The 27,128-nt window shown below is 47.8% G+C and overlaps 9 protein-coding genes across 9 annotated transcripts; 4 read left to right on the top strand and 5 right to left on the bottom strand.

Annotated features, from left to right (window-relative positions):
* Positions 1-155: 155 nt before the first annotated feature.
* N7496_011139 (flavin-containing monooxygenase) lies at positions 156-1,145 on the bottom strand (the record flags this gene model as incomplete). The annotated part of the gene is made up of 1 exon (XM_056704052.1): positions 156-1,145. One exon carries the CDS (start codon positions 1,143-1,145, stop codon positions 156-158), a length of 990 nt encoding a protein of 329 aa, XP_056550012.1.
* Positions 1,146-6,081: 4,936 nt separating this feature from the next.
* On the top strand, positions 6,082-8,112 carry N7496_011138 (sugar porter family MFS transporter; the record flags this gene model as incomplete). The annotated part of the gene is made up of 8 exons (XM_056704051.1): positions 6,082-6,153; positions 6,206-6,257; positions 6,313-6,568; positions 6,632-6,880; positions 6,930-7,212; positions 7,303-7,655; positions 7,714-7,844; positions 7,898-8,112. The coding sequence occupies 8 exons, from the start codon at positions 6,082-6,084 to the stop codon at positions 8,110-8,112; spliced, it is 1,611 nt and encodes a 536-aa protein (XP_056550011.1).
* Positions 8,113-9,049: 937 nt separating this feature from the next.
* Positions 9,050-10,526, top strand: N7496_011137 (histidinol dehydrogenase family protein; the record flags this gene model as incomplete). Its single annotated transcript, XM_056704050.1, has 3 exons — positions 9,050-9,414; positions 9,493-10,198; positions 10,257-10,526. 3 exons carry the CDS (start codon positions 9,050-9,052, stop codon positions 10,524-10,526), a joined length of 1,341 nt encoding a protein of 446 aa, XP_056550010.1.
* Positions 10,527-11,562: 1,036 nt separating this feature from the next.
* On the top strand, positions 11,563-12,898 carry N7496_011136 (dehydrogenase with different specificitie; the record flags this gene model as incomplete). Its single annotated transcript, XM_056704049.1, has 4 exons — positions 11,563-12,013; positions 12,075-12,144; positions 12,210-12,635; positions 12,718-12,898. The coding sequence occupies 4 exons, from the start codon at positions 11,563-11,565 to the stop codon at positions 12,896-12,898; spliced, it is 1,128 nt and encodes a 375-aa protein (XP_056550009.1).
* Positions 12,899-13,436: 538 nt separating this feature from the next.
* N7496_011135 (Zn(II)2Cys6 transcription factor domain-containing protein) lies at positions 13,437-15,495 on the bottom strand (the record flags this gene model as incomplete). The annotated part of the gene is made up of 6 exons (XM_056704048.1): positions 13,437-13,570; positions 13,624-13,835; positions 13,889-15,101; positions 15,166-15,368; positions 15,426-15,429; positions 15,480-15,495. The coding sequence occupies 6 exons, from the start codon at positions 15,493-15,495 to the stop codon at positions 13,437-13,439; spliced, it is 1,782 nt and encodes a 593-aa protein (XP_056550008.1).
* Positions 15,496-16,243: 748 nt separating this feature from the next.
* On the bottom strand, positions 16,244-16,873 carry N7496_011134 (2,4'-dihydroxyacetophenone dioxygenase family protein; the record flags this gene model as incomplete). The annotated part of the gene is made up of 2 exons (XM_056704047.1): positions 16,244-16,475; positions 16,539-16,873. 2 exons carry the CDS (start codon positions 16,871-16,873, stop codon positions 16,244-16,246), a joined length of 567 nt encoding a protein of 188 aa, XP_056550007.1.
* A 1,781-nt stretch (positions 16,874-18,654) lies between these two features.
* Positions 18,655-20,788, top strand: N7496_011133 (uncharacterized protein; the record flags this gene model as incomplete). Its single annotated transcript, XM_056704046.1, has 12 exons — positions 18,655-18,719; positions 18,815-18,890; positions 18,945-19,049; positions 19,102-19,230; positions 19,292-19,394; positions 19,479-19,713; positions 19,769-19,795; positions 19,859-20,025; positions 20,082-20,199; positions 20,256-20,350; positions 20,401-20,469; positions 20,529-20,788. 12 exons carry the CDS (start codon positions 18,655-18,657, stop codon positions 20,786-20,788), a joined length of 1,449 nt encoding a protein of 482 aa, XP_056550006.1.
* A 483-nt stretch (positions 20,789-21,271) lies between these two features.
* On the bottom strand, positions 21,272-21,943 carry N7496_011132 (phosphotransferase enzyme family protein; the record flags this gene model as incomplete). The annotated part of the gene is made up of 1 exon (XM_056704045.1): positions 21,272-21,943. One exon carries the CDS (start codon positions 21,941-21,943, stop codon positions 21,272-21,274), a length of 672 nt encoding a protein of 223 aa, XP_056550005.1.
* A 1,236-nt stretch (positions 21,944-23,179) lies between these two features.
* Positions 23,180-24,817, bottom strand: N7496_011131 (putative hexokinase; the record flags this gene model as incomplete). Its single annotated transcript, XM_056704044.1, has 1 exon — positions 23,180-24,817. The coding sequence occupies one exon, from the start codon at positions 24,815-24,817 to the stop codon at positions 23,180-23,182; it is 1,638 nt and encodes a 545-aa protein (XP_056550004.1).
* Positions 24,818-27,128: the final 2,311 nt, after the last annotated feature.

The raw sequence follows: 27,128 nt of genomic DNA, 5'->3' as shown, positions 1-27,128 counted from the left end.
TACTGCTCAGGAACGAAGCCGCAACATCGGAAATAATTCCTGTCCATCTATACGAAGACCAAGTTGATTGGAAATCAACTTGGACTTCATGTTGTATATATAGCCTCTTGTATCCCCTCAGAAATAAGTAGAATCAACAAGCTTCCTTTTGCAACTTACAACAACGGGCGCTTAGTGCCGAAAGGATGCGGTGGCTCCAACGGCGCTAGCAGGTCGCGTTTGACAGGATCGTGGATACGCTCGCGAGTCCGTTTGGCCCATACATCGTACGTGCATCGATTTCCCTCGGGGCTTGACAGAAGGTCGGCGTAAGAGGAGCCCCAGAGACCGAGGCCACCTTCATCGTAGATCTGGTTCAGCAACTCCACAACCTCCTCGCGCGTGAAGTCGGCAAACTCCTTGGTCGGAGCGTGGTAGGGCATGCCTGACAATGTCTCCTTGGAGATTTTGAACAGACTAGCTGTCTCTGCTGCCATTTGCTTCTGCTCCGCTTGGGTAAAGCGTTTCTGGTTCATTGGGAGTGCCAAGTTCGGGGTTCGCTGGAAGACGAACAACTCGCCCGCTTCTTTGGCCCATTCTTGGATGATCTGGATCGCTGTTGCGCCGGTCCCGATGACAGCAACACGCTTCCCTTTGACATCCACTCCATTGCAGGGCCAGTTTGAGGAATGGTGTATCGTGCCCTTGAAGGAATCGATTCCCCTCCAGTCTGGGACATGCTCCAGGGCCGCGAAGCCAATTGCGGGGATGAAGTATTTTGCGACGGCTGTTCTTCCATCCTCGGTACGGACAATCCATTTTGCAATTTTGGGATTGAAAGACGCCCCGTTCACACGGGTATTGAAGATGCAATCTTTTTTGATAGATAGGACTGAGTCCACATGTTTGAAGTAAGCCTGCAGCTCCGCCTGTCCTGGGTATGCCTGCGACCAAGTCCATGTCTTGTGAACCTCCTCAATTCCAAATCCATATACAGGAGACGGGGAATCCACTCGAGCGCCGGGGTAGATGTTCCGATGCCAGACTCCGCCTAGATCTGATTTCTCTTCAATGATCTTGACATTCAGACCTAGCTGGTCTCTAAGCCGGTGGAGGAAGTAGATTCCGGAGAACCCACCACCCACAATGATGGCATCCGCCTCCATTGGAGGGCTGTTTTGGGGTACGGTCATGACAAACAGGGTAGGTAAAGCAAATTTGGAGTGTGCAGCTGAAAACACGTTCGCGGGAGAAATCAATGATTTATACTTCGAGAGAGAAAGCAATAGCCGCTCGCCCGAGAGGACGGGAGATGACCCCTCCGCACTAGGTCATCTATTTGGGATTTGCTGGCCTGAGTACGGAGTTGTCCGGTTGTCGGTAGCGAGAATTCATTTTTGCGGGGGAACCGAGGCCAACGATCTGCAACAAGGTTATGTGCGGCGGGGGCTGGAACTGAACCGTTGAGCAGTGCACTTGCAGTGCACTTGATACTCCATGGAATATGACTAACCATCGAATATCGAAGATATCAAGTCGTTCATGTAGAAGGCAGTGCATGATAGTGTGCATAGTCAATGGGACTCCATCGATACATAGTTAACTCGTGACCGTGATATCATTTCGGCTCGGTGAGACTCATGGTGAAAGCCTGAGACATCGAAGTGTCAAGAAGGCGGAGTCGGGAAGATTCCGAAGGCATTTAGTTATCTTCTAGAGGGGTGCCGTTCTGTTTATACGCGCACGTTGGGTGTGAGATTCGATATGGCCTGCCATTTAAAATGTTCCGTATAATTCAGGCCACTACCCTGGGGGCATCTTTTAGTGACAGAAACATTTTCATGATGATGCCTTCACAAGTTCCCCAGCTTCTTCCTAGCAAATGACTTCAAAGTTTCATTCGTATGGCCCATCCGTATCGGCCGATTTCTTATTCTCAGCGGCTTTCCAACTCGTCATCCTGGCGGGCATGGGTGTAGAGCAACCGATCTAAATTGCTTTAGACACTGTCACGCCTATCGAGTCTACCCCTCCTCGCTTCCACATTCCCGAGCCTCCCCCCTCCCAACAACTCATAATCTTTGACGGCAGCACCAGGTCGAAAGACACCATGCTCTCCTCTCACCCTCCGCCGACGATACACGCCACGACACGCCACGCGCCTGACAACCCCGTTTTAAACCCTGAATCACTCTCATCACCCTATTCACGGTCAAACAATACCTGCAAGAAATCCCCACTAAAGCGACTCTCTTTAAGGATACCCATGTGCCCGAGACCATCCCGCAGCGAATTTCGCAGGAAGGGTTGTTTGACGAGATCCTTCCCGAGTAGTCGACGTCCACGAGAAGCGAGAGGCTGATCACATGAGTCAGAGAAGCTCTTGAAAAACTCCATTAAGCTCCTGATGCAACTGGGCATCGGGGGCATTCGCCTCGCAGACGAATGAACCAGGCTGGCTACCCTTTCAGAAAGTACCAGACTTGCTGCCACCTGGTAGAGCCAGATCAAAGGAAGGAGATACACCTCACCGTTTCTTATACTTTATATGCCCTCTTGGGAAGGTGCTACTCCAGAGGCGATGGAGTTTTGGATGTGGTTGTAGTATAGCAGCTTTCGTCGCCTTTGTTGCTGCTTGTGGCTTCCTCGCTCTCGACGCCGCGGGAAACAACAACTTCCTGGTTTTTATAGGTCTTCCAAGACAAATCCATTATCATATCCAAATTGGTAGTTGTAAAAAAGCGACTCCATAAAGGCAGAAGCATAACAGAAATTGGACGTCGTTGCCATGGTCTCCCGTGCTATCACGTTGTCCGCCATGAATCCGTCGATAGTGGAGTGAGTAAAAAGGTGGGGGAATAACGCCTTCAGCTGAGCCTCATCGTCTGTACCTCTGGTCGTGTAAAAGCATACGGCGTCCGCCCCATAATCAGCCGACTGCTGGAGAAGATTATCCATGATCAAACGGAGGGCGATGATGGCGACTACTTTGCTAAGAGTAGGCTTAAATATGTACCTTTCAGTGAAGTTAATACCACTTAACTCTAGGACTTCATCACAAGTTCGACTTACGTTTTAAGTTCCTAGGAATCTAGATAGTCATAGAAATTTCCACATATGAACAAAATGGCCCAAAGCCTGACATTCCCAGGATCATCCAGGCGGCTTCCCCGCCTAGAACAATCTATGAATCAACCAATCAATCATCCGGCAAGTTCCCAGGAGTAATCACTTCTGAGATATTGTAATCCGTGGAGATTAGGATTTAGCCAAGTATACGTTCTGGTACGTGTGCTCAATATAGAAAGAAGATACCTTGTGTAAGTCTTACGGTCTTCTAGTATATTCATGTGATATCTCTTAGACTAGCTCCTCTATAGGCCGTTGAAATCAGTAGGCAAGGATTCCCAGGAGCACGTAGATCATTTAATAGGTTGATCAACCATTATGCTTCACCGAGGCGCAATGACTACCAAAATGAATCAGGTTGTTGATGCAAACGCATTTGGATGGGACAGTGGGGCCAATCTAGAGAAAAGAGCTTCATGTGGATGGAGCTAGCATATTGCGTTTTATTAAGGTGCCCTATGTCCAGGGTGTGCTCAGTTCTACTCAGTGAGCAAAAGCGGCGAGGGGCTGAGCACTAAAACGGAAAGGGAAAGCCAAGTCGTAGCATAGGAAATCCGGTACACAGGTGATTGGCTGATTTCGGTTATTATGGGGCTAAGAAACGACACTAAACCCGAACTGGTAGTAACACTACAGTGAATGACAAGAGCTTGAAGAACACTGCATTGCCCACTACACCAAGTACACAAATGGCTCTTTTTATTACGGACCTCTTACTCATTGCAGCAATATTTATCGGCCTCTTTCTCAAACTAGTGCCACTTTTTCTTCCGCTCAGTCGACGAGACACAGAGAAGGTAAATATCTCCATGAATTCCTGTCTACCAACTTTTAACTTGATGGGTATTCGCTCACTTTGCGTGCGCCACAAGAATTTCATCTTTAGGCTACCCTTTGAATTATTGGATGAGATATACAGGCTCACTCTCCATCGAAGACAAAGCCTGTCTCGCGCTGAGCTGCAAAGCGTATTACGCTCGATATCAATCTCGTCTTCAAAATGAGGAGATAACCCAGAGACGACCAGTTCTAGATGCCCCAGTCATCTGTAGCCATGTGGATGCTCTACCAAGAACCAAACTCCTTCGGCGACTAGCGAATCATGAGTTGAAATATTGCGCTTATTGCTGGCAGCTTCATCCAATAATCCCCAGCTGGAAACGATCCACTCCTGTGAAGAAATGTCTGGAATGTTCACAAATGGTCGAAAAACAATTTATGCCAGATGCAGGCATCATTGACCTGTGCCCGTGCATCAGCATTACTATCAAGGATCTCGCGAATATAAGACCCCTGGTCCGTGATTTGCAAACCAAACATATATGGCCAAACGATACTTGTTTGAAGGAATTCCTGTAGAGGGATGAGACGGACCGGTTCCTCACGCATTACTACTATGTTAAAAATCACTACGCAAATGTTGCAGTACAAACGAGTCTAGAGATGCATCACGATACTGGTCGCGTCTATGTGACAAGCTGGTATCATTTCGGCCTGTCACCCGGAAGTTGGACCTTGATCGAGAAGCCTTGGGCGAAGTGCATACACAAAAGGTTGAAATCATGGTTCCAGCTTTTCTTTCAAAATGACAAGCCTGGAATGAATAAACTCGGCGTTGGTGGTTCTATGACTTTCGAAAGCGGAAAGTCTAACTTGCAATTCACGATAAAAACCTGCAGGGTTCTTGGAAAGGGAGAATGGCCTGACTCGGATGGGAGTCGCTTCGACATTGAGATGTTGCTGTGATACAAAAGCACTAGAATCACATCGGTGCCAATATTCGTTCGCCATCAAACTTGCTATTACAGACTTGCTTATTATTGCTCTTTGAGAGATGTGATGACGTCCTTGGTGTTAGTTATTTCGCTGACAATGAGACTCTGCGTGGTATTTCTCGCCTTAAGACTAGTATAAATCAAGGCGATCATTTGCTTAATCCAAATTGGTCAAAGCTCATCGTACCGAAGCGACCGATACTAATTTTCTTTTTCCAACAATAAGCCTAATCCTACCCTAAAATTCTGAAATATTTGACCGAACACTATATCACAATGAGAAGTAAAATCTACCACCAACACAAAAGTCTGCGTATTAAAATATTATGAAATTTTCTTTAAGATAGGGGCGTATCTACCGAAGTACGTTAAGGATAACGTTTTAAACGCAAGACCGCTCAAAACTCCTCGGTATCATTTCTTCTAATAAGGTAAATTATGTGGAGTTTGATAGTTAAACATAATTCACATATAGAGCCACGAGAGCGACTTATTTATAGCTACAGCAAAAGACATTGAATATCGTCTTCGTGGTCTTTTCGGCGATATTAACACGGGATATGACGTATATTTCGATCCCATTGTTTGAGCCTTCGGGACAGAGAGAAGTGGTACAGCACATACACGGGCTGCCGCTAGTATTTAACAGGGATTTAGCGTCGAACCCGAATTGTTCGCGTAGAACAATATCGGCATGATACCCTTGCGTGCAGCCACCAGTGGGCCCTCTCGGCTCCGTTACCTGAGATGCCAGGCACGGAAATCTTGTCCCGAGCTTAGTCCACCCCAAACTTTGTGCTTGATCTCCGTATTTCTACAATGCCTCACACTCCGTACCTAGTTATTTCATTATTTCATACAGGATACCGATCGGTCGCTCTGCTCCAATCAAACTTAACTAATTTCATTCTAATTATCCCGGTCGAGATGAGCTCGCCTCAGTGTCCTCTCCCCGCTTTCTCCCCACATTCTCTCCGCTTTCCCTCCACAGCCCACAGAAGTAGGTACCACAGGGTTAGCACGCCAGGATCTGTCCTCCACTGCGTCATGTAGTTAGTGGCATTGCGGACTGACTGGAATCTATTTATATGACGGTAAAACCTCAACCATTTATCTTAGTCCATGTTAGAATTTTCTAGCATACGTATACTCTTTAACCGTTTCTGACTTGATTGTTGCGTATTCAACCGCTTCCAATATGACTGTGGCCACTCAAAAGAAAAAGCCCTACTTTGGCCTAACAGGAGGATGGCTCACATTCTGGGTTACAGTATGCTCGTGATCCCTATCCTGATATTGGGGCTGGATTGACAACCACGCAGGTTGCTTGTGCAACAGACATGTCCCTATTTGGCTACGATCAGGGAGTTTTCAGTGAGTCGATCTATCGCAGCATGTAGGTTCAGTTTGACCGATGCGCTCGATACAGGCGGTGTAGTGATCACCGAGGACTTTCTCGTGGTTCATGATCTAGTCGGGCCTACGAAAACCAAAACCCTTTCCACCGTGACTGCTATCTATGACATTGGTTGCTTTATCGGTGCCATCGTTGCCTTTACGATGGGAGAATCATTAGGGAGGAAAAGCTCGATTATGGTTGGAACAACCATAATGGCTGTGGGCACCATCCTCCAGGCAAGCTCATATAGTTTGGCACAGATGTTTGTTGGACGGATTGTGCTGGGGTAAGCAACAGACCTGCCAGGGAATCAGGGACACTCTATTCTGACTTCAAAATCCCCACACAGAATCGGTAACGGAATCAACACGGCCACGGCCCCTATTTGGCAGACAGAGACATCACAGTTAAAATGGCGTGGCAAACTTGTTGTCCTCGAGATGATGATGAATATCGCGGGTTTCTGCCTAGTCAATTGGATTAACTACGGATTCTCCTTCGTTGGTGGCCCCATTGCCTGGCGTTTTCCGCTCGCCTTTCAATTTGTCTTTCTCTTTGTCCTCTGGTCTACCACCCCTTGGCTTCCGGAATCCCCTAGGTAAAGTGACGTTCTATAACGCGTAGAAACCAAATCTCACGATGCATAGGTGGCTTCTCGCTCATGGAAGAGAAGAAGAAGCTATTGAGGTGCTCAGCTGCTTGGAAGCGAAGCCAGTTGATGACCCCTTCATCATTACGCAGTGCCGTGAAATCAATTTCAGCGTTCGCTACGAGCGTGAAAATTCCATGCGATGGAGGGATCTCTTCAAGAAGAAAGCAAACGATACTAAAACCTTGCGAAGACTTGTTCTTGGCGCTGGAAGTCAGTTTATGCAACAATTTGGGGGAATTAATATTATGTCCTATTATCTGCCTACAGTCCTTATCAATGTGAGTTCAGCTGAACCATGAAGTGGTCGTCGGTTGCCATTTTGAAGCATACCCAAGGTTTAAAAGTGACTAACTAAGCTCTTGTTCTAGTCTGTCGGTCTTTCTGATGAGCTCTCTCGTCTATTATCAGCGTGCAATGCGGTGTCGTATTTGGTATTCTCTGGTATCGCAGTGTTACTAGTTGAGAGAGTAGGCCGCCGCGGTTTGATGATGATTTCAACATTCGGGCAATTCATTTGCTTCTTGGTGATCAGTATTTTGCTTCGCTACTCCGAGGCAAGCGCTCAAGGAGAGAAATATGCATCGGCATCGGTCGCATTTTTCTTCCTTTACTACGGTGCATTTGGCATTGGAATGCTCGGTATCCCATGGTTGTATCCAACTGAAATCAATTCGTTGCCAATGAGAACGAAGGGAGCTGCTGTTGCGACAGCTATGGACTGGTTTGTTTAATTTCTCGTCATATTTCAGCCAGCATGGCCTCTGACTTTGGATACTCAGGATCACAAATTTTGTCGTTGTCGAAATTACCCCCATTGGAATCCAGAATTTGGGCTGGAAATTCTGGCTCGTTTGGACTGCAACTAATGCTCTTTTCCTGCCAATTCTTTACTGCTTCTATCCCGAGACAGGTACGTTATGACTTCAATTCCGAAGAGGTTCTGATACTAACGCCTCTATGAAGCCAACCGGAGTCTTGAAGATATGGACGCATACTATAGATCCAATCCACCTTTGATCGTCACCACAGACCCAGACGCTGTCTCCAGAAAGCGCCCCCAGAAATACATTGAGCACGAAACACTAGTCATCGAGAAGACAGCTGCAGGATTGGATTACCCGTCAGACGGGGTAGAGAATCATGTTGAACGACTTGATGAAGCGACAGGCAAAAACTGAGTTAATCAACTTCTCATTATTAAGGGTACATAGTATTAGAACTATGCATGTCAATCTAGAATTCGTCCGATCTATGCACATATAAGGGGAGTGATAGAAAATAGTGAGGTTATACCAGCCTATTAGCTTGGTTACTATTTTGGACCACAAAATACCAAGAATATCAAAGAGTCCAATCTCCAACATCGTTTTTTTTTTTTCAATTTGGTTCGTGGTGATCTTGGTTTTTATCCGGCCTAGAAGTAACCATACCTTGAGCAAGTGCGACCTGCTCCGTATTTCGCACCGGAGACCATAGCATAACGTGTCGAGCTGCGATAGAAATAGTAGACAATAGTGCAGGAAAATGTTAATGGGAATCGAGAAATTTGATGTATTTGCTACCTCGAAGTATATGCCCTATTGTAACCTTGATGAATGCCTGAATGCCTGAATGCCCAATCTCAAACTTGGGAGAAACCTCGAGCCACGCTGGGACGCCGAATAAATGCAGTGGAGGAAGCAGACTTGGAGACGTTGCCTTTCCGCTAGAACCATGGAATTTGCAATCCGTACATTGCTACTGGTTGTAGCTTAACCCCAAAACAAAATACAAAATGGTTCATGGAAACTAGCCAACTCACCATTCCCAGAGCCATCGAGCCGAATATGGTCTTCTTGCCGAAGCAGCACAAATCCAGTGCTCATCTGATCTTCGGGCTCTGTAGCGAGCCCCAGGGTGCGGCCAAATCGGGGCCTCGGAACGAAGTCCGGGGATGGCACGGAGTATAGCATGATATCAACTATGAGGACAAACTGCGATAGCATTGTCTTGGTCACCTATATAATACCATGATCGCAAAGATCAAATTGCCTCTCTAGATATTTTCCAACTCACATCCAGTTCGCAGAATTGACAGAAGACAATTATTCGCGAGGGAGTACCAGCAAAACAACCATGGGCCGACAATACCTCAAGGAAGTTATTGGCTTGCCGGGGCTTAAGGCAGCTCCTAGCGTCAATGTCCCCGCCGTCGTTAAAGAAGTGATTGAATCTATTCGCAAGGAGGGTGATGTCGCCGTGAGGAGATACTCCGAAAAGTTCGACAAGTGGTCACCACAGAGCTTCAGGCTGTCTCAGGCTGATATCGATACTGCCATCGCCAATTGTCCCAAGCAAACCCTTGATGATATTAAGGAAGTCCAACTGAACGTGAGGGCCTTTGCAGAAGCACAGAGGGGCTCTATAAAAGATTTTGAGGTCGAAATCCGACCTGGAGTGCACCTGGGACAGAAGAATGTTCCGATTGATAATGTCGGGGCGTAAGTTGGCAACATATTTCCTCCCAGATTTCTTGTATTTGCACAAAATAGTCTAACTAATGTCTCCGTATCTTCCAGATATATCCCTGGCGGTCGGTATCCCCTCCTTGCATCGGCGCATATGACCATTTTGACTGCTAAGGTTGCTGGTGTCAAGAACGTCATTGGCTGCACGCCGCCAATCAACGGAGAGATTCCGTACAGCACCGTTGCCGCTATGCACTTAGCAGGTGCAGACGAAATCTTCCTACTAGGAGGTGTTCAGGCAGTGGCTGCAATGGCAGTGGGCACTGAGACCATCCGGAAGGTGGATTTCCTTGCGGGACCTGGCAATGCCTTCGTGGCCGAGGGCAAGAGGCAGCTCTTTGGAGAAGTCGGCATCGACCTCTTCGCTGGTCCCACTGAGATTTTGATTTTGGCCGATGAGACTGCCTCTGCGTTTACTGTGGCAACGGATTTGATCTCTCAGGCTGAGCATGGCCCCGATACCCCGGCGGTGCTGATCACAACCTGTCCGGAGCTCGGATACAGCACCATGGAAATTGTGAACCGCCTCCTTACCTCTTCTGATTTATCGACCGCGGCGGTCGCTAAGACATCATGGGAAGCATTTGGAGAGGTTATCGTCGTCGACACTGTCGACGAAATGTGGGAGCTTGGCAACCAGTATGCCAGTGAGCACGTCCAGGTCTTCACCCGGAACCCGCGCGATGCTTTAGAACGGATGACCAACTATGGTGCACTGTTCCTTGGTGAAAAAACATGCGTTTCTTATGGAGATAAGGTAAGATCAAAGTCGTCTACTTGAAACCCTGGAGATTAACAGGTTACTTCTAACACAGGTTATCGGCACAAATCATGTCCTTCCTACTCGCACCACCGCCCGTTATACCGGCGGCCTGTGGGTTGGCAAGTACCTGAAAACCTGTACCTACCAGGAGGTCACCTCTGACCAAGCCAGTGGTGATCTTGGCAGACTCTGCGGACGCGCTGCCCGGGCAGAGAACTTTGAAGCACATGCCCGCTCTGGTGACCTTCGTGCCAATAAGTACAAGAATGATGAGATTGGGTGGATTGAGAAGTCGCAAGTGGCTAACGGAAGCCGTCTATGAGTGTGTAGTTCTTCCAGATATAGATCATTGTTTACAATTAGTGTCAATATGAGGACTTCCTATTGAACAAATAACATGATACTTTTCTATTATTCCTCTCCTGGTATTTCATGCAATTCTGCTTCGGTGTTCACATGTCATTGGCATACATTGCTCGTAGTCCGAATTTCTTCGTGATGTGTACTTCCAAATTTTCATCCAAAAGTTCATCGACATGCGCGACAGGCTTACAATTGAAGTTATGTGATCAGCTCACCACGTGCCATCACACTGAATTTAGTGTTGAATACACGATGATGTTTGCAGCTAGTGACAAAAAGGATATGCTGCATCTTTGAGAGGTGCTCGTATATGTACATGTGCCTCGGCTTTCTAAGGTTGAATGCCCTAGTCGAACTCATTCAGACCCACCAGGGTGTGAATTTCCCCTGGAACTGGAGAATCCACATTATTACTGACGGGACTTAGGTTGAGACACCATGGGGCAAGATGGGCTGAGATTGTGGGTTGGTGGCTTCGGTTGGGTTGCCTAAAGCTCCGGTAACTAGGCCGATTTCGGTTTTATTGGTAACCTCAGCGAGCCGATGGAGAGAGAATCTCGGCAATATACCACCGAAAACTGCACCGTATGCCCATAAATTAAGCTAATGCGGTATTGATCAATCAGTTCTAGAAGTACACCTTTCTAAATTAAAATTTCGGATCGCTTTGTAGCCGTTCGCTGAGATGGTATATTACCCCCAAATAAAAGCTGGAGACCCTTGAACTAAAAAAGGGCAAAAAGCCGACAAAATAGGTCCTCAAGCTCATTCTGAGCAGCCGATGAGGCATCGTTGCGAATGGACTAGATCTAGACTCAACAGACACACTTTTGGAGAGATTGAAAGGTCTGCTGACATCCACAGCTCCAGCAGAGCTTTCGCTTGCTCCATCTCTTTTTGTACTACTCATGCGGTAGATAAATATAGCTGCTCCTGCTCGCTCATTGCCACATCGTCAATATCCTAATCCAACATTACCAGCCCCCTGAGAAAAGATGGGTGGGCCGAGATCTGCTTCTCTGGCCATTCAGACCCTCAATTTAGCCCCTCGCTCCCTGTATAGTATCCCTACTATCCTTGGAGCTGTGACCAGATCAGTTAGCCAACGATCTTTTTCTACAACGCGTGGTTCGAACGGTCCCCAAAACTCTCAGCCAAAGTCGGGGTTCAATCCAACCAAATCCCATCGGATTGCGCTTAATTCAAAAGATGAAGGAATTGCACAAATAGACGGAAACATCAGCATCGAATATCCTGAAAATGACAAAACGCCTCAAACTCCTGTTATCCAGGGCCATGGGGGCGTGCATTTTAAACGGACCCTCGCGCAATTTTCCCTTGAAAATAAAGTCTCAGTGGTAACCGGAGGCGCGAGTGGCATAGGTCTTGCTATATCCCAGGCGATTGTGGCATCAGGCTCACACCTTGCCATTGTTGACATGAACCGTAAGCTATTTGCGCTCCATGTTCCGATATGAACGAACGTATGTTAATCACCGGAGTGCAGGAGATGAGGCCCACAGACAGGCTGAGACGCTACTGCAGCAATTCAAAATAGAAAACCTAGGGTGTAAGGAGTAAGTCAACGCCCTACAACCTCCGATATATAATTCTGAATAGAGGTGCTGATGATCTCCTAAAGCTTACCCAGAGTAACTGCTCATTATTCCGACGTGTCCGACCCAACCTCTGTTAACGACGCTATTCTCGACATTCTCGACCAGCAGGGCAGAATCGACAACTTGGTGACTTCGGCCGGGTTCACCGAGAATTTTAGCGCTGTCACGTACCCTCATGATCGAATGCAGAAGCTGTGGGGGGTCGTTGTGGATGGGACATATCTGTTCACTACCGGCGTTGCGAAACATTTGATCGAGCGTCAAGCATCTGGGAGCATGGTGGTTATTGGTAGCATGTCTGGAGCTATCGTCAACGTTCCTCAGCCCCAGGCGCCCTACAACGCAGCCAAGGCAGCGGTTCGTCATCTTGCAGGATCGCTCGCGGTGGAGTGGGCCCGCCATAATATCCGCGTTAACTGCGTCAGCCCTGGATATATCCTGACTGCCCTGTAAGCGACTGAAACATTGGGCATCTTGGTTATTGCTTGTTATTGTAAATTGAATCACTAATCGTTTTTGTTCCAATTCTAGCACCCGCAAGATCTTGGAGGAAAACATCGAATTTCGTGATAAGTGGATCTCGCTTATTCCCACCGGCAAGATGGGAACGCCAGAGGATCTTATGGGGCCAGTGGTGTTCTTGCTCAGTGACTCTGCGAAATACATCACTGGTGCCGATTTACGTGTCGATGGTGGTTATACACTGACTTGACGGAGGGTGTACCTGTTGCCAACCTTGAAAAAAAAGGGGTTCGATAGAGGCTGTCAAAGCCGGGCCACGTTGTGACTCGGTCGATTAAGGAATATGCAGATAGTAATCAAACTAATTCTCCAAAAAATTTGTCGAGTTCATTTCCAGTGTATGAGTTTTGAGTTGGTCATAATTTCATTTCTCGATTAAAGGGGTTCGTCTTGCTATTGCGCATCTTGGGTTATGATTATTGGTGCCAGCCCCATAAGGCGTACAAATCCCGAGCTCGATATATTGCCGCCCAGCCAAGCTCGTTTTCAATGTCTTCTAATAGCGTGGCCGCGGCTTTTCTCTCGTGTTCCTTATCAAAACAGCACCCCGCTATACCCATGAAAATGGAAAATTAGTAAGATACTTGAATAAAGCCTGAGTTCGGGGTAGTGTACCAAAATAGATTGGCTGGACGGAATTGACACGGCAGCTTCCATCCGGCTTACTTTGAGCAATACCACATATTTGTCGTGCATGGTACAGTAATTTTGCCTATATACCGATTAGACTAAGCTGGAGTTGTAATGTATATCATTCCACCGACCTGTATTTTGCGAAGAGCAAGGAGACAATTGGAGTCTTGCAAAGGACTGATAGTCAAGAGGAGTATTTGAGCAAGATGGAACATTTGCCAGGAGGACGCTGTTCCGTCGTCAGACATGATCTCATCAGCCACGAAATAGGCATAGACTTACCACAAACACTCCTCGCAAACCAAATTGTTTGAAAACCCCTACCTTCCTCATCGATGACTGAGACGGGATCCATGAAGCCCTTATCTTTTACAGAGCCATTCCAATGTTCGAGTAGGTGATGAAGATTATGCCATTCCTCAATCTTTCTCGTGAGGGTGTATGTTTCTGATAAAGCCATATAATTCACTACTTTGGCGAGAATGGTGAGAACCCTTCACTCATCAGCGTACGTCTTGTCGGCGCATAAGTTGAGGAGGATACTTACTGGTTGTTCACTAAATCTTCGCTGCCTTCCTGCCCGATATTTTCGAGGTCAATGACCCAAAAGTCCGGATCCAGCCTCAATTTGGACCTGTTGATAATAGCACACACTACTTCTTGTCGTGCGATCGACCAGAAGGCAGCTTGTGAAATGCCCCCAGACGATCCGTTTACGCTTTGTACCCTGCCGAAAGAGAAAACGCCGTCTAGATGTCTCTGCCAGTTGGCTGTGGGAGCGTCTAGCATCTCATAGCATGAGCAGATCACAATGGCTGCAAAACCATATCCCGCAACTTGCTCGCCTAAGTCCCAGAGCTGGTTGATAAGAAGAGAGATGGCGGTGTCGTAATTTTTTCGTGCAACCTGCATACCGTCCTCTAGCTTTCCAACTAGATACTGTTGTTTAGCAGCACACGCAATACTTGCTGCCTTGAGTAATGGGTCGTGCACGGCTAGTCGACAAACTTTCTTGGAGAATGTTTCGGACAAGTCGGAGAGGTCCATCCAGGTTCCTACTTCAGCGCTAAATTGGCGAAGCAAGTCTGCTTCCCCCTTTGAAGTAAGCCGTCCCGGAGAAGTCTTCGCCGTTGGTGCTAAAACCCCTACTGTCGGCGATATAACGCTATTGAGGCCCCAGTCGCTTGGTGAACGCTCCATTGACGGATACGAATTATTGGATAGGGACCCTGTTATCTGAGTATTCATGTCGTGATTTCTCATTGAAAGTAAAGCCTCGCCGGCCGCATCTGTTCTTTGACTGCTCGTTTCCAGTGAATTAGGAGTGTTCGCGGGTAGGCTAGCCAGCGTATCACCGAGGGCGGCAGAAGGTTGAGGCAAATGGACCTGGCTGTCAACATCGACATTTTCAGGGTTGAATGAGACGGGATAGTCTCTCGATGAAGAAGTTATCTGATCACTTGATGATGTCGAGACCTCCCGTGTATCCACTACGCTGAAGTTCCAGTCAGTTACCGATGACGCTGGCGCTTGTGGTTTCAACCCGGCTTGAATGGGCGTTGCAGCAATTTTCTCGCCCTCGGCGCTATGGACAGGGTCGTAATAGTTTCGGTGGTGCACTTCAGCTCCATCACTCTCTCCTGGACCCCAATTCCTGCTTCCGTAGACGGTATTTTGGTATTCACCAGTGATTCCACTGGTCTCGCCAAAAACATCCTGGTATTCGCCAGCGATTGTGCTTGTCTCGTCCACAAATCTATCTGTTTAATGGTCAGCCATGAGTCGACAACCTTGGTGCGCTGGTCACATATATCGGGGTCATACACGACGGAATTACATCCACCCAGATATGGTCCAATTCAAATGTTCCCGAGCCTGCGCTTTTTGCGTTCTTGCTAACTAACGGATTGCGCCAATGCTTGAAGGAGAAAAGGTCACTGGGAATACACTGGACTCGGTTCTTTTCGCAATTCCTGCATTTGGGCCGCCTCTCATCGCACTTGATCTTTCGAGATCGACATGTCAAGCTGGAAGATGCGTCAGATAATCTAGTTCGCGGGCGTTACTCGTTCGCAGTAACCCACCACCCTGAAAATAGTTAGGCATCAAGGGTCCTGCATTGCATCGACTGTACTTACCAGTCCAAGTCCGCATTATCGCTATGGTAACCAGATCGAAGTGACTTATGGAGAGAAATAGGTGGGAACTGCAAAGAGTGGGATGATTGCGGGGGATGAACTGGGGTGGTCGGCAAATATGCCGACCTCCTCCCGCTTTAGACTTTGACCCCAGACCCGGGGGGGGTTGACCAAATACTCCTTCACTTTGGTAGTCGAATTAAATGCACCACGCCCCTGGGGTTTAGGCGATCCAATCGGGCTGTCAGATAATTATTTTGGCGGTCGCTGAGTGGTGGGTGCGCGTGGGGAACCCATGCCTTCATGCAAGTGTGCACTCATCTGGGTTACCCAAGCGAGACGAGGAAATTCAGCCGAGCGCTCCACATCTATCGCGTAGGCGATGCGCAAACTGGGAGGCAATGTGGATTGTTTCCAAGGCAATATTCTCAAACATGAAAAGTGTTTTAGCGTAAGGACCCTACCGTCTAGGTCCAGACTACCACAAGACTAGCCAAACATTGCCTACATAAATGGCAGTTTTGCTGATCCCTGGACCTCTAGTGCATACGTGGGGATTCCAAGCAGTTACTATATCGTTGCATGTAGATGATGATCACCGACTCGAAATCGGCGTTCTATATATCGGATAATCCGCAAAAATAGCTGAGAATGCCTACGAGAGTTAAAAGTAATCGGGATATACATATACAAGTAATGCAAGCTATGCACAACAAACTCACACAATCGTTACTATATAAAGGACGAGGCTATTGCTTCGCACTCTAGTACCACAACCCGTCGTTGGGCTTGATTCCCTGCTTCTTGCAATGCTCATAGTACAACTGAGCATAACTAAAGACATCCATGGTGTTCTTCAAGCTATCATCATCGTTGAAAAACTCAAGACTGCCTGAGACAGTGAAAACAACCTCCGCTCCCTTGCTCATGTGCAGAGTGTGAATAGTTCCGGGATTTTCAACCACATAGTCACCGGGTCTGGCGACCCAGTCATATCTGACCCTCGAAGTTAGCTGACTTCTTTTTTTTTTTTTTTTTCTCTAGCCATGATAGACATACTCCTTATAGTTCCATTCTCCCTTGAGCGTGACAGCTGTCACAGTGCCGCGATGCCTGTGTTTGCCCAACCAGGTGTCTTCAGAGCTGCGCAGCACGACCACAAACGTGCCCGTCCGCGTCTCAAATCGCAGAGGCTTCAGCTCAAGGTTTTCGTGCCAGGGATGCCAGCAAGTGTCCGTTTCACCATTAATGTAAACATCGGGAGAGCTGTATTTGTCGGCAAGAGCCAGTTCCGACTTTTCAAGAGGGGTTAGTTTTGACTCCTCGTTGGCGCTCTTCGCAGGTTCCGGGCGGATGGGAAGGGAGGTGTCAGAGGTAGAGGCAGGAGGTGACATGGTGAAAAGTTGTTAAATTCGGGATGGAAAAGAATGATCTGTTTTGAGTTGATGGGAGAAGCTGGGCCAGCAGACTTCTTAAATTTATGTACCATTGCCTGCAGTATATTGACTGTGGGGAGGTATTTTTGATCCTGAACCAGTCTATAGCAGACGTTGGGCTCAAATCTCGGCATGTTTTCCTAATAGTAATGAGTGTACGCCTTCTGTGATATCCTTCGGGTAACGCGACCGAGATTTGCCTCGCGGTATGTATACCCTACTAAATTTAGACATTGCGTACATTCGACGATGAACTAGAACAGTCCATATAGATTGAAGCCTGTCGAATCAGTTTCCAAATAGGACATAGGATAAACAGAACTTAAATAAAAGGAAAAACATTGGCGGGTGATGGCGATAGAGTCGCCGGCGCAAGGAAGCTGGGAACGTAAAAGAGTGCAAATTGTGTCTACACAAGAGAAAGAGGAGGGAGGAAAACAGAGAAGACTCTATATGGGCCAACAAAGGACCGCCTGGGGAAAACTGGCACACAACGGAGGGAAGATCCTATAGGGAGATTCCATCAGCAGCAAAGTCATTCTCTGGGCACTGAGATTGTTGATATTTCCAAGCCAGATCCGCGTCAACTGCAAATATGGCTTTTGGTCTTTTGAGATTACTCAACAAATCTCATAGCATTAACCTAAATCGTGTTTTCATAACCATCCAATTGTTTGTACTTCTTTCCAAATATCTGTCGGACTTCACACTAGAAATGTTTACGAAAGTGACTCTACAAGATTGCATCTTTGGATATGCCATAGGAGTGAATGTGACAGACCAAGCAAATCAGTTTCAAAAAGAGTGAGAATCCCGAGTACGGTCGAAGGTATCTAAAACTACAACTTTGGTCCGTCTAATTTGAATGTGGGGACTCGCACTACCGTGGCGGGGTACATGTTGGAAGGGCCGGAAATCAAATTCCAGCACCGGATGCACGGCCTTAATGCCGAGCTACAGATGGCGATCGTTAGAACCTAACGTTAAAACTGTTATATTCCAAATTTTCAGGAAATTTGCGAGTCATGTTCACCGTTTGATGACAAACAATTCCTAGTCCAGGGCTACCAACGGAGGCCAACGCCGTACGGAATCCTGAATCTCTTCTTAGGCACGAGAATCAGAGATGAATATTGAGGCGCATGTAGGAAGCATAAAATACCGTCCCCGTAGTTCAATTCTATCTAAAAAAAATTCTACCATGATCACAATTGCGCCTCGCAGACACCTGTGCGTTTACTCAGGGTAATGATACCGAAGGCTTCATGTGAGATGCCCCACTGGATAGTGGAGTGAGGGTAAGTACGCGGATCCAGGCTCCCCGGATTAATCTATGAGAATGGGCTTGGCTAGGTAAAGAAGCACATTCATATTGGCCCCGCGGCTTAACTCAAAAATACCAGATATGCGAGCAAAGAGCGGATTTTCCCGACTGCCGTCTGCTTCGTGTCCCAGTATGGAATACTATGTCGGTATTCGCACCATATTTACCACTTGTACTAGCAGATCTGAGCTCACAGCGGAATCCTCTATGGCGCTCGGTTTTTGGGGTTCAGCAACCGAATTCATGGCACGTCTCCGAGCATCGCCAAAATAAAATATCTCGGTGCATTCCCCAGGCATCTAGTCTGAGAAAACTGTCTTCGCAATCCTGGAGAAGTACACATCCGTCTAATCATCTGTCCCTTAGAAACGGCACTGCCCTTTCTCGTTTGATGTGTTGAATGCACAACATCAAAATGCCCCTTCGTGGAAAGCAGTTAATGGGTGGCGTGACCGCTGCGTGCGGTCTGGGTTTTCTCCTGTATGTCAAAAGCCCCCTCTACCTTTGCGTCTCTTATACACCTACACGAGCCCGCTTTATTTAGTTATTTTCATCACCACTTACACGTCTTGAAGTTTTGGATACGACCAAGGAGTCATGGGAGGAGTAATCGGCTCCGCTACATTTGTGAAGCAGTTCAATGATCCAAATGTAAGTGGATATATCGCCAATAATGAGTGTCAATGAATATTAACTGTCTATTAGGCCCTCACCCAAGGCCTGATTACAGGATTATACGACCTCGGCTGCCTCATTGGGTCCATAGCAGCGTTCTTCTTCTCTGAGCCCATCGGGCGGAAGAAGTCGATCGTGAGTTTTATGCATTAACCATGAGATAGTGATTTCTCACATTGAATATTAGTGTACGGGTTCATTTGTTGTTTGCCTGGGAACAATTCTCCAGGTGACCGCATTTTCAGTCGGACATCTGATAGCAGGCAGAATTGTCACTGGAATTGGGATCGGTATAAACACTTCAATTATTCCTACTGTGAGTTTTCGCCTCAGAACAACGGCTACGGAAAAACGAGTCTTTCTGATTGGAATTACAGTGGCAATCTGAGGTTTGTTCGGCTCGCCACCGGGGACAGCTTGTCACCATAGAGGCTGCTTTGATTATTTGCGGACTCGCTATATCAAACTGGGTTTGCTTTGGTGCGTCATTTATTACCTCCTCCTTTCAGTGGAGAGGCCCCATTGCGATACAGTGCATATTCGCACTATATCTGCTCATCACAGTTCCGTTCCTGGTGGAAAGCCCACGCTGGCTTGCCAATCACAAGAGTCTCGCCGAAGCGGCGAAGACAATCGCCCAGCTTAAAGATGTACCGGAGGATGACCCAGAGGTTACTTCAATAATCCGTGAAATCGAGATGGCTTTGGAAGAAGAAAGCTCTGCCAGTGCATGGTATACGATCTTCACAAATGGGGGTGAGCAAAACTTTAGGCGGATGATGCTTGGCGTGGGAGGATTGTAAGTGAAATAAATCGTGGCCCCTACTATTACCAGCTGCTAAGATTGAATTAAGGTATATGCAACAGATGTGTGGGATCAAGTTCGTAACTCCCACGCTTTGAAATTTGACCGTGACATACACAAGTCTAATTGCAGGACATAGCTCTATTGGTTATTACCTCCCTGTTATACTGCAACAGTACATCGGCCTTAGCAACACCCTCTCCCTTATTCTTGCATCGGTAGCCGCCACTCAGTTTTTCATAATTTCGCTCACCCCAATCTGGTTTATCGAGAGAGCAGGGCGTCGCAACTGCATGATTTGGGGAGGTATGGAACTCGCAGTATCAAATTTTTGAAAATTGCTGACGAGGCTGATATTACAGCTATCGCACAAGCAATCATCATGGCTCTTCTATGTGTTGGCTTTGCGATTGGCACAAAGACAGCACTTGCCATGATGGTAGCAATGTTTTTCCTATTTGACGATGCCTTTGCTGTCAGGTACATCTCTATTAACCCCGTACTCATTCGTTAATAATAACTACTAACCAGGTTAGCTTTCTAAACGTGCCCTGGATGTACGCCCCGGAGATTAACTCGTTGAAAATGAGAACCAAGGGCGGAGCTGCTGCTGCTGCATCGAACTGGCTCTGTAAGCAGATTCTTTCAACCTTTAAACGCATGATCTAATCATTCAGACAGTCAACGGAATCGTCGTAACTGTCACACCGATGGGATTGGCTAATCTTAGATGGAGATATTATCTCATATGTGAGTACTCTGAATAGCTTCGGCTTTCAATATCCTAAACTAATCTGGTATATAAATAGTTGTTGTGTTAAACCTCTCATTTATTCCTCTAATCTACTTCTGCTACCCTGAGACGAAGGGCGTCACCCTTGAGCAGATGGACCACATCTTTATTGGAAAAGGGACTGGTCTCAGCGCTCTCACTCAAGGGGTGAAGGAGAGCATCTATGTGAAAAGACATTATCAGCAAGAAATTGAGAATATTGACGAAGAGTCGGGAATTGAAGAGGAAGGTAGGAAAGATGCTCAACAGATGCATATTGAAATGGCGACCGCATAAAAACGCAGCCAGGCACCCTCGACACAAGGCGCTCAACAGCCCTGTTCATGCAACGTAACCACTGCGAATTAAGCTATATTCCGACACGTCATGGAAGGTGGTAGTGTGCAAGTTATCAAAAACACATTGTGCTACAATACTACCCTATTTCATTTCGGAACGTCTTCTCTCTCTCTCTCTCTGAATTTTATAATTAAATTACGTACAATGCTAGACAATCAATCCGAGTCCTAGCTCATTGCAAGTTCTTAGACGACTTTCCGACTACTCCTTGAACAATGACCTTCGAGACCAATGTGACTTGCGTGAAGAGAAGAATCCTGGCCAGGAAAGAATAATCTACATTTAAGAGGTTTTATGTTACGTCTTATTTTTAGTATCGTGATAGATGAATGAAGTTGAGATAAGGAAAGTCCATGGAATAAAGCAGCATTTTATTAGGCAACGGCTTAGTAAAAAGCCATACCTACTTTATTTCCAATCCTATGACCACAACTCCAGACGCAGCGCCTGTAACCACGCAGCCTCAGCGACAAACGGCGTTATAATACGATCAATCCAAAGAGACCAGTCATCATCCCACCGCAAAGCACAAACAGCCAGGCAATATTCCCAATACCGTGGATACCACCCAGACTTTTCCCAATCAATAAGTACAAGGCTTACTTCGTCACTACCTTGACGCTTCTCGCGAATCATGATATTTTTCCGTTGTAGATCACCGTGGGTAAATGCCGCTTTAGGATCGTTGAAAACTAAAGGAAAGCATTTCCTAAGATATTCGGCTCTATAGGTAGAACCCCCGTTGTAGGCGTACTTTCGTATCATTGCCTCGTTAAGATCCTCTATAGATCCAAAGGGACCATTAATCAAGGGATCTGGTTGCGGCGTCCAAAATATCTCGTCCAGAAGTGGCCGTTTACCAACACTGCCGTAGTACTCGGGTGATGGAAGCGGACGTAGGTCATCCCAATATCTCCGCAAGTCGCTCGTGATACGTTGTTTCTCCAGTGTCGAAAGTTGAGGCCACGCTGAAAGAAGCGTTTGACCGATGATGCGCTCTATAACGATGTAATTTTTGCTGGTTTCCGGGTCTGAGTAGAGAGCGAAGACCCGTGGAATGGGGATATTTGTATTTTCTCGGACAAATAACATGTTTTCTCCTTCGATGAGGTGAAGCCTAGCCCGAATTTCACCACATAATGCTCGCCGACGCTGACGATTCTGCGTCCTCCATATTGCAGAGAGATATCTGGAGCATCCTCAATCTCAGTGTTACTGGGTAGAGGAGAAGGCAAGTCAGCTGCATGGAATGGAAGATCAAAGGATGTTCTCATTGGTGGTCAATAGCTGTCGGTGGAGGATAGGTTGTAAATTAGTATCGAAGAGAATCCCTTTTCATAAGCATTGTGATGCAAAAATCACCGGCCTCTTTGTTTGTCGCCATCACGTGCTATGCATAGATAAGATATTGGAGGCCAAACGTATGTAAAATATAACCAGACTGGGCATTAATATCGACGAAGATGCCGTGATGATCCCGGGGAGGACTAGTATAAGAAACCCGATATACAATATACGACACGAGTGATGACAAGAGTTAATTAATGAAAGGCTTCGCGGCCATAGAGTTATAGTTACTTTGGGATGGGGACACTAATATAAATGTTCACTGTAACATAGGTAGTCTTTTCTTGCTGAGGAATAAACTTATGATCACCAAGTCCCGATCTAGAAGGACTAATCAGAAGTCGAAAATACACATACGACTCAGAAAGAAAAAGATACAAGCCCGACAAAATCTCAAGCCCGAGAAAGCGATCGAAAAAAGTCTCAATAGTAATTTCCAGGGAATAATACATCCCGTTAAACCCCGATAGGAACATGCAAAAGCCTAAGAGTCTCAGAGTTATCCATGAGAAACCGAAAAAAATGCCCCCTATGACGAAGAGAAAATGGAATAGGAAAATGGAAATAGGGGAAAAATGAGAATAAAACCCTAATATCTGAGAAAACCGCACCAGCCAGAGAGAAAAAAAAAACCAGAACCAGACGCCGACCAGACCGAGGAGACATGATGGGGGAAACATATAGATGATAGTCAAGGAAACCAGTGCGAGTAAAAAGAAAACCATAATCTGTGTAACCCATGCAAAGAAGAAAAACACCTGACAAATGCATAAAGTGAAACGAAAATGAGGTGGAGCCGGAGACAGCGCGTGCTGTCTATCTGACCTGTAGATCATGCGCCGATGACCGATGGAGAAAGGAAGAAATTCACAATGAAATGGCGGAGGATGATGAGGGTGAGGAGGACACGAGAAAGAGGAAGAGACATAGTCTATGGGTGTGGTTATGCATCGATCAGGCGTTCATGCTATCATTAAGCATTTATGAGCGCTGCTCAGCCTTGTCTGCCACAGCGACGGCCACGGCCACAGCAGCGCCGAGAATAGCGCTCTCCGGGGCGGGATCTAGGCGAATTACGGAGCCGGTGGTGTGGTGGGATTTCTCAGAGAGCTGGTCCAGGTAGGATTGGCAAGTATCACGGAAACCGGGGTACTTGTTGATGACCGTGCCATCACAGGCAATGGACAGGTTCTTGGCGGACTCGTCGCTCTCGACGACGGTAATCTCGGGGGACTCCTTGATTAGGTTGTCGGAAACGGAGGGGGTGGTTGATGACTCCACTTCATTGCTGAGACACCACATGCTGTGGATGGCGGTTGCTAGGTATGCGGCGGCGCGGCGCGAGACAACCTGGCAGACGCGTCGGATGAAGCGCAGGTCCTCGACGGGAGGGGAGCTGGGGAACGTATGTTGCTTTTGCAAGAAGGCACCGGAGGCGGACATTGAGGCGGAGGTATCTTCTTCAATAAAGGCAACGATGCTGGTGTCGAAGGAGTAAGCCTCACGCATGGAGTGCGGAAGCTCGCCGCCGAAAAGACCGGCTGTCTCGACAGCTTCCACGATGATGAGACGGACAATCTCTCCAAGGTATCGACCAGTAATCATGTACTCGAGAGGCTGGTAATCCGGGCGCAAGTGAGTGCGGTTCAGCACGTCATCCCAACGGGTCATGGGAAGGACACCACCGCCAAACATGCTCATTTCACTGTTGATGATAACGTGCTTGGCGTAGTCGAACCACCCTTCGGGGCGGACGCCGAACTTGCTTCGGCCAATCTCGTGGACGGGGAAGTGGATGGCCATGTTGGTGCCAGTTCCCAGGATCAGGGACATGCGGGTCTTCGGGTCGACATAGGCACGCGACAGCAGAGCCGCAGAGCTATCGTTCACAATGGCCGCCATGGCGACGTTAAGATCACGCTTGCGACAAGACTGGATCAATAGATCGCCCAGCTCTTGCCCGACAGTGCCATTGGAGCAATGGAAACCCTTGCCCATGTGAATCATCAACCCGCTGCCCATAGAAGTCTGATCAATAGGGAATGACCACGACAAACCCATCGGCAGCGCAACCTCACCACGACCATAGTCCGTGCCTACATCCTTCAACATGTTCTCAATATGTCCAGCCATCCAGTCGAAGAATTGCGTACCCTCAAGCAACTTGACGCTATTATCAATGTACGACGACGCGACCTTCACAGTCCGCATATCCTCGTCCCGTCCATGCAACTCAATCAGCGCAACCCGGAACGTCGAACCTCCCACATCCAGCGCGAGGAATGTACCCGTCTCGGAGCCCGTGGGCAAAGCGTGGTTGTACGAGGGCAGCATGCAGACGGGGCTGTTCTGCAAGCAATGGCGGAACTGCGCGCGGATCTTCTCCGACATCTCGAGCATCTTGGGCGTGGACAGCGGCGTGGTGAAGAGGGTATCGACCTCGTCGGCGAAATCGTCCAGGGTACGACGGCGCCAGTGAGCGCCCAGGAAGGGCTTGCGCTTCCGGCGCGAGAGGCCGCGGAACAGCGAGGGGAAGAGGATCATGGCTTCGAGGGCTGATACGACGTTATGGAAGAGCTCCTGCAGGCGGTGCAAGACCTTGACGAGCGGGGCCGACATGGTCGGCTTGTGAGAGGGTGGGTGAGAGTGAAAAAGGAAGTCGAGGTCGTGGTGGATGATAAGGAGGAGAAGTGAGATAATCCCCCCAGAAAGAGCTCGAAAGGGCGAGGGAATGAATCGATCGGAGACAGATCGAGGGATAGGTTGGAGGGGAAGATCGTTTAAAGCGGCGACATGGGCATCACAGAGATCAGGTTCGCGGGGAGAAGCATTCGCGAATCGACTGAAAAGGGAAGAGTGTTTCGGCGGGGGGAAGTTATAAAAAAAGAAGTAGGCGAGGTTGAGGTGACACTCCCACGGAGGTAGTGTTGGAGGAGTGGATCGGAGGGAGTGTAGTAGTAGTAGAGGAATAGTAGCAGTGTAGAAGACGTCGGGGTTGGGGAGGTTTTGGGGCAAGGCCCAGGGTTTCGAGTGTTAGGGAAGAGAAGAAGGACCCCACCGGAGCAAGAAGAGACAAGAGGAGGTCAGGTTGAAGCATGGATCAACATTGGCCCATTCCTGGCCACCACAGTGTTACGGTGCAACTTGAAGCCCTTGCGGTGTCGCAATGGGGGGGGAAGGCGGTGGATGGTAATGTATTGTATTGGTATATAAGTTGTGGTGAAATAATGTTCGTATTACTGTGGTATTATTGTGTAATCCAATTACTGGTGGACTAAGGTTATCGTCGTATTTGGGGCGCCTTGCGGCTCAGCAGGCAGAAAAAGTAGTTTAACTCGGTACCTTAATTCGATCCATTCGATCAATATTCTTTCTCTCCATATTGCCCTGTGCAATAATGGAGTTACCACTAATTATTAGACGAGTGATCTTCCTCCACTTCAAAAAGGTAGTTTGTGTACGTGTCAGTTTGCGACATTCCAGTGTGTGGTATGGACATGCTCGATGGCCCCCTTGAGTGCAACGGTGGTAGTCGGCCCAACTGGTCGGGACGGTTACACTCGAGTGTGGAACCCCCCAAACTACATAACGTGGGAGAAAAAAAGGAGGCCATTTCCACTTGATTATTTTCCCACCGATCCATTATTGATCATAGTCACTCTTGAATACTCCCTCTGATAGTGTATCATACAAATCGATAATAATGGCACTAGATAGACTCTGAAACATTATCCTCTCGGCCCCCCCCCTGATAGTCTTTCCAAATTTTGGGCACTACTTACAGTGGCCACCTATAGTTAAGTGTAGTCTATCTGAATTCTTTTGGCTGCCACGCGGGACACTTCCCTGATTCGGGGTGTATGTGATGGCGGTTGCATTTATTGGACTGCAACCACGGACCACTCGGGACGTGTTTCGGACCTGTCGGGCAGACCAAAGGAACCTGTCGTAGATACTCGCAACGTTATAGACTCCCATACGGGACACACATACACGCTGATTCTGCCGTGAAATCTCGTCCGTGCCAAGCCCGTGATGAACGCCTGCAATGGCAATGTGTCATGTCGAGTCTTTTCCCCCTTGAGACACGGCATGGCCATGACCACTCGGGATATTATCCCTTGACAATTCTGTATAAGAGGTTGCCCGACTCAATGTGAGTCTGAGCCAATGTTGCTGCCAGATGATGCTCATGTTCGGTTTGGATGTCATCACCTGTACACCAATATCGCCTTATTGTAGGTTCGGACTGTAGCGGAGTGGGATTGGGTATGCGAGGGGCATTGAAACCCTGCGGTGTATCATCTAGACTCTCTTCATCGAGTCGCTGTCATCATGCGGATCATGGGTCGGTCGAATCCATGACGGAGCAAGTAGACCAATTGTCGAGGGAGCCCACGTATGTACACCAGGAGATACCGACGGTGGAACCTGACAACGTGAAGAATGCCACATACATCCCAGTCCGTGAGGCCCCATCATAGAGGAAGTAGCGAATCGTCCGAGTCGAACAGATCATCCATGAAGCAAGGGTTGATCAACCCGCTCTCAAGTCAAGTCGCAGCCATTGACGATCGACGTCAATGGGGTCACAGTTTACATAGTAAAAGCGGCCCATCCCGCTGCCATGTCATCAACGCCAGTCAGCATGATGATCAAGTCGTGTACAATCCCACGAGTCTAAAGACGCAGTAAGACCCCCGGTGATATGGGAGCGCCAGCACCCTAACCTAGCCTCGATCTCAGCCCTGCTCGTATCTGATTCCGTGAAAAGCGAGATACCACCTGCCCCACGGGGGCCGAGGCCGGGGCATTTGCGGGGATGAGCTGAAATCAGTTGAGATGATTGAAACCTTCGAGCATGGACCTCTGATAAGGCCACCGATGTGGGTTTGATAGGCTCGTGCCGTTGATCGGCGCGGTTCTGGGC

This window comes from Penicillium cataractarum (assembly GCF_028827025.1).
Source record: "Penicillium cataractarum strain IBT 29864 chromosome Unknown utg000009l, whole genome shotgun sequence".
In the NCBI taxonomy this organism is placed as follows: domain Eukaryota; kingdom Fungi; phylum Ascomycota; class Eurotiomycetes; order Eurotiales; family Aspergillaceae; genus Penicillium; species Penicillium cataractarum.
Note: the sequence above shows the minus strand (reverse complement) of the source record. Positions and strands in the feature narration are given on the sequence as shown.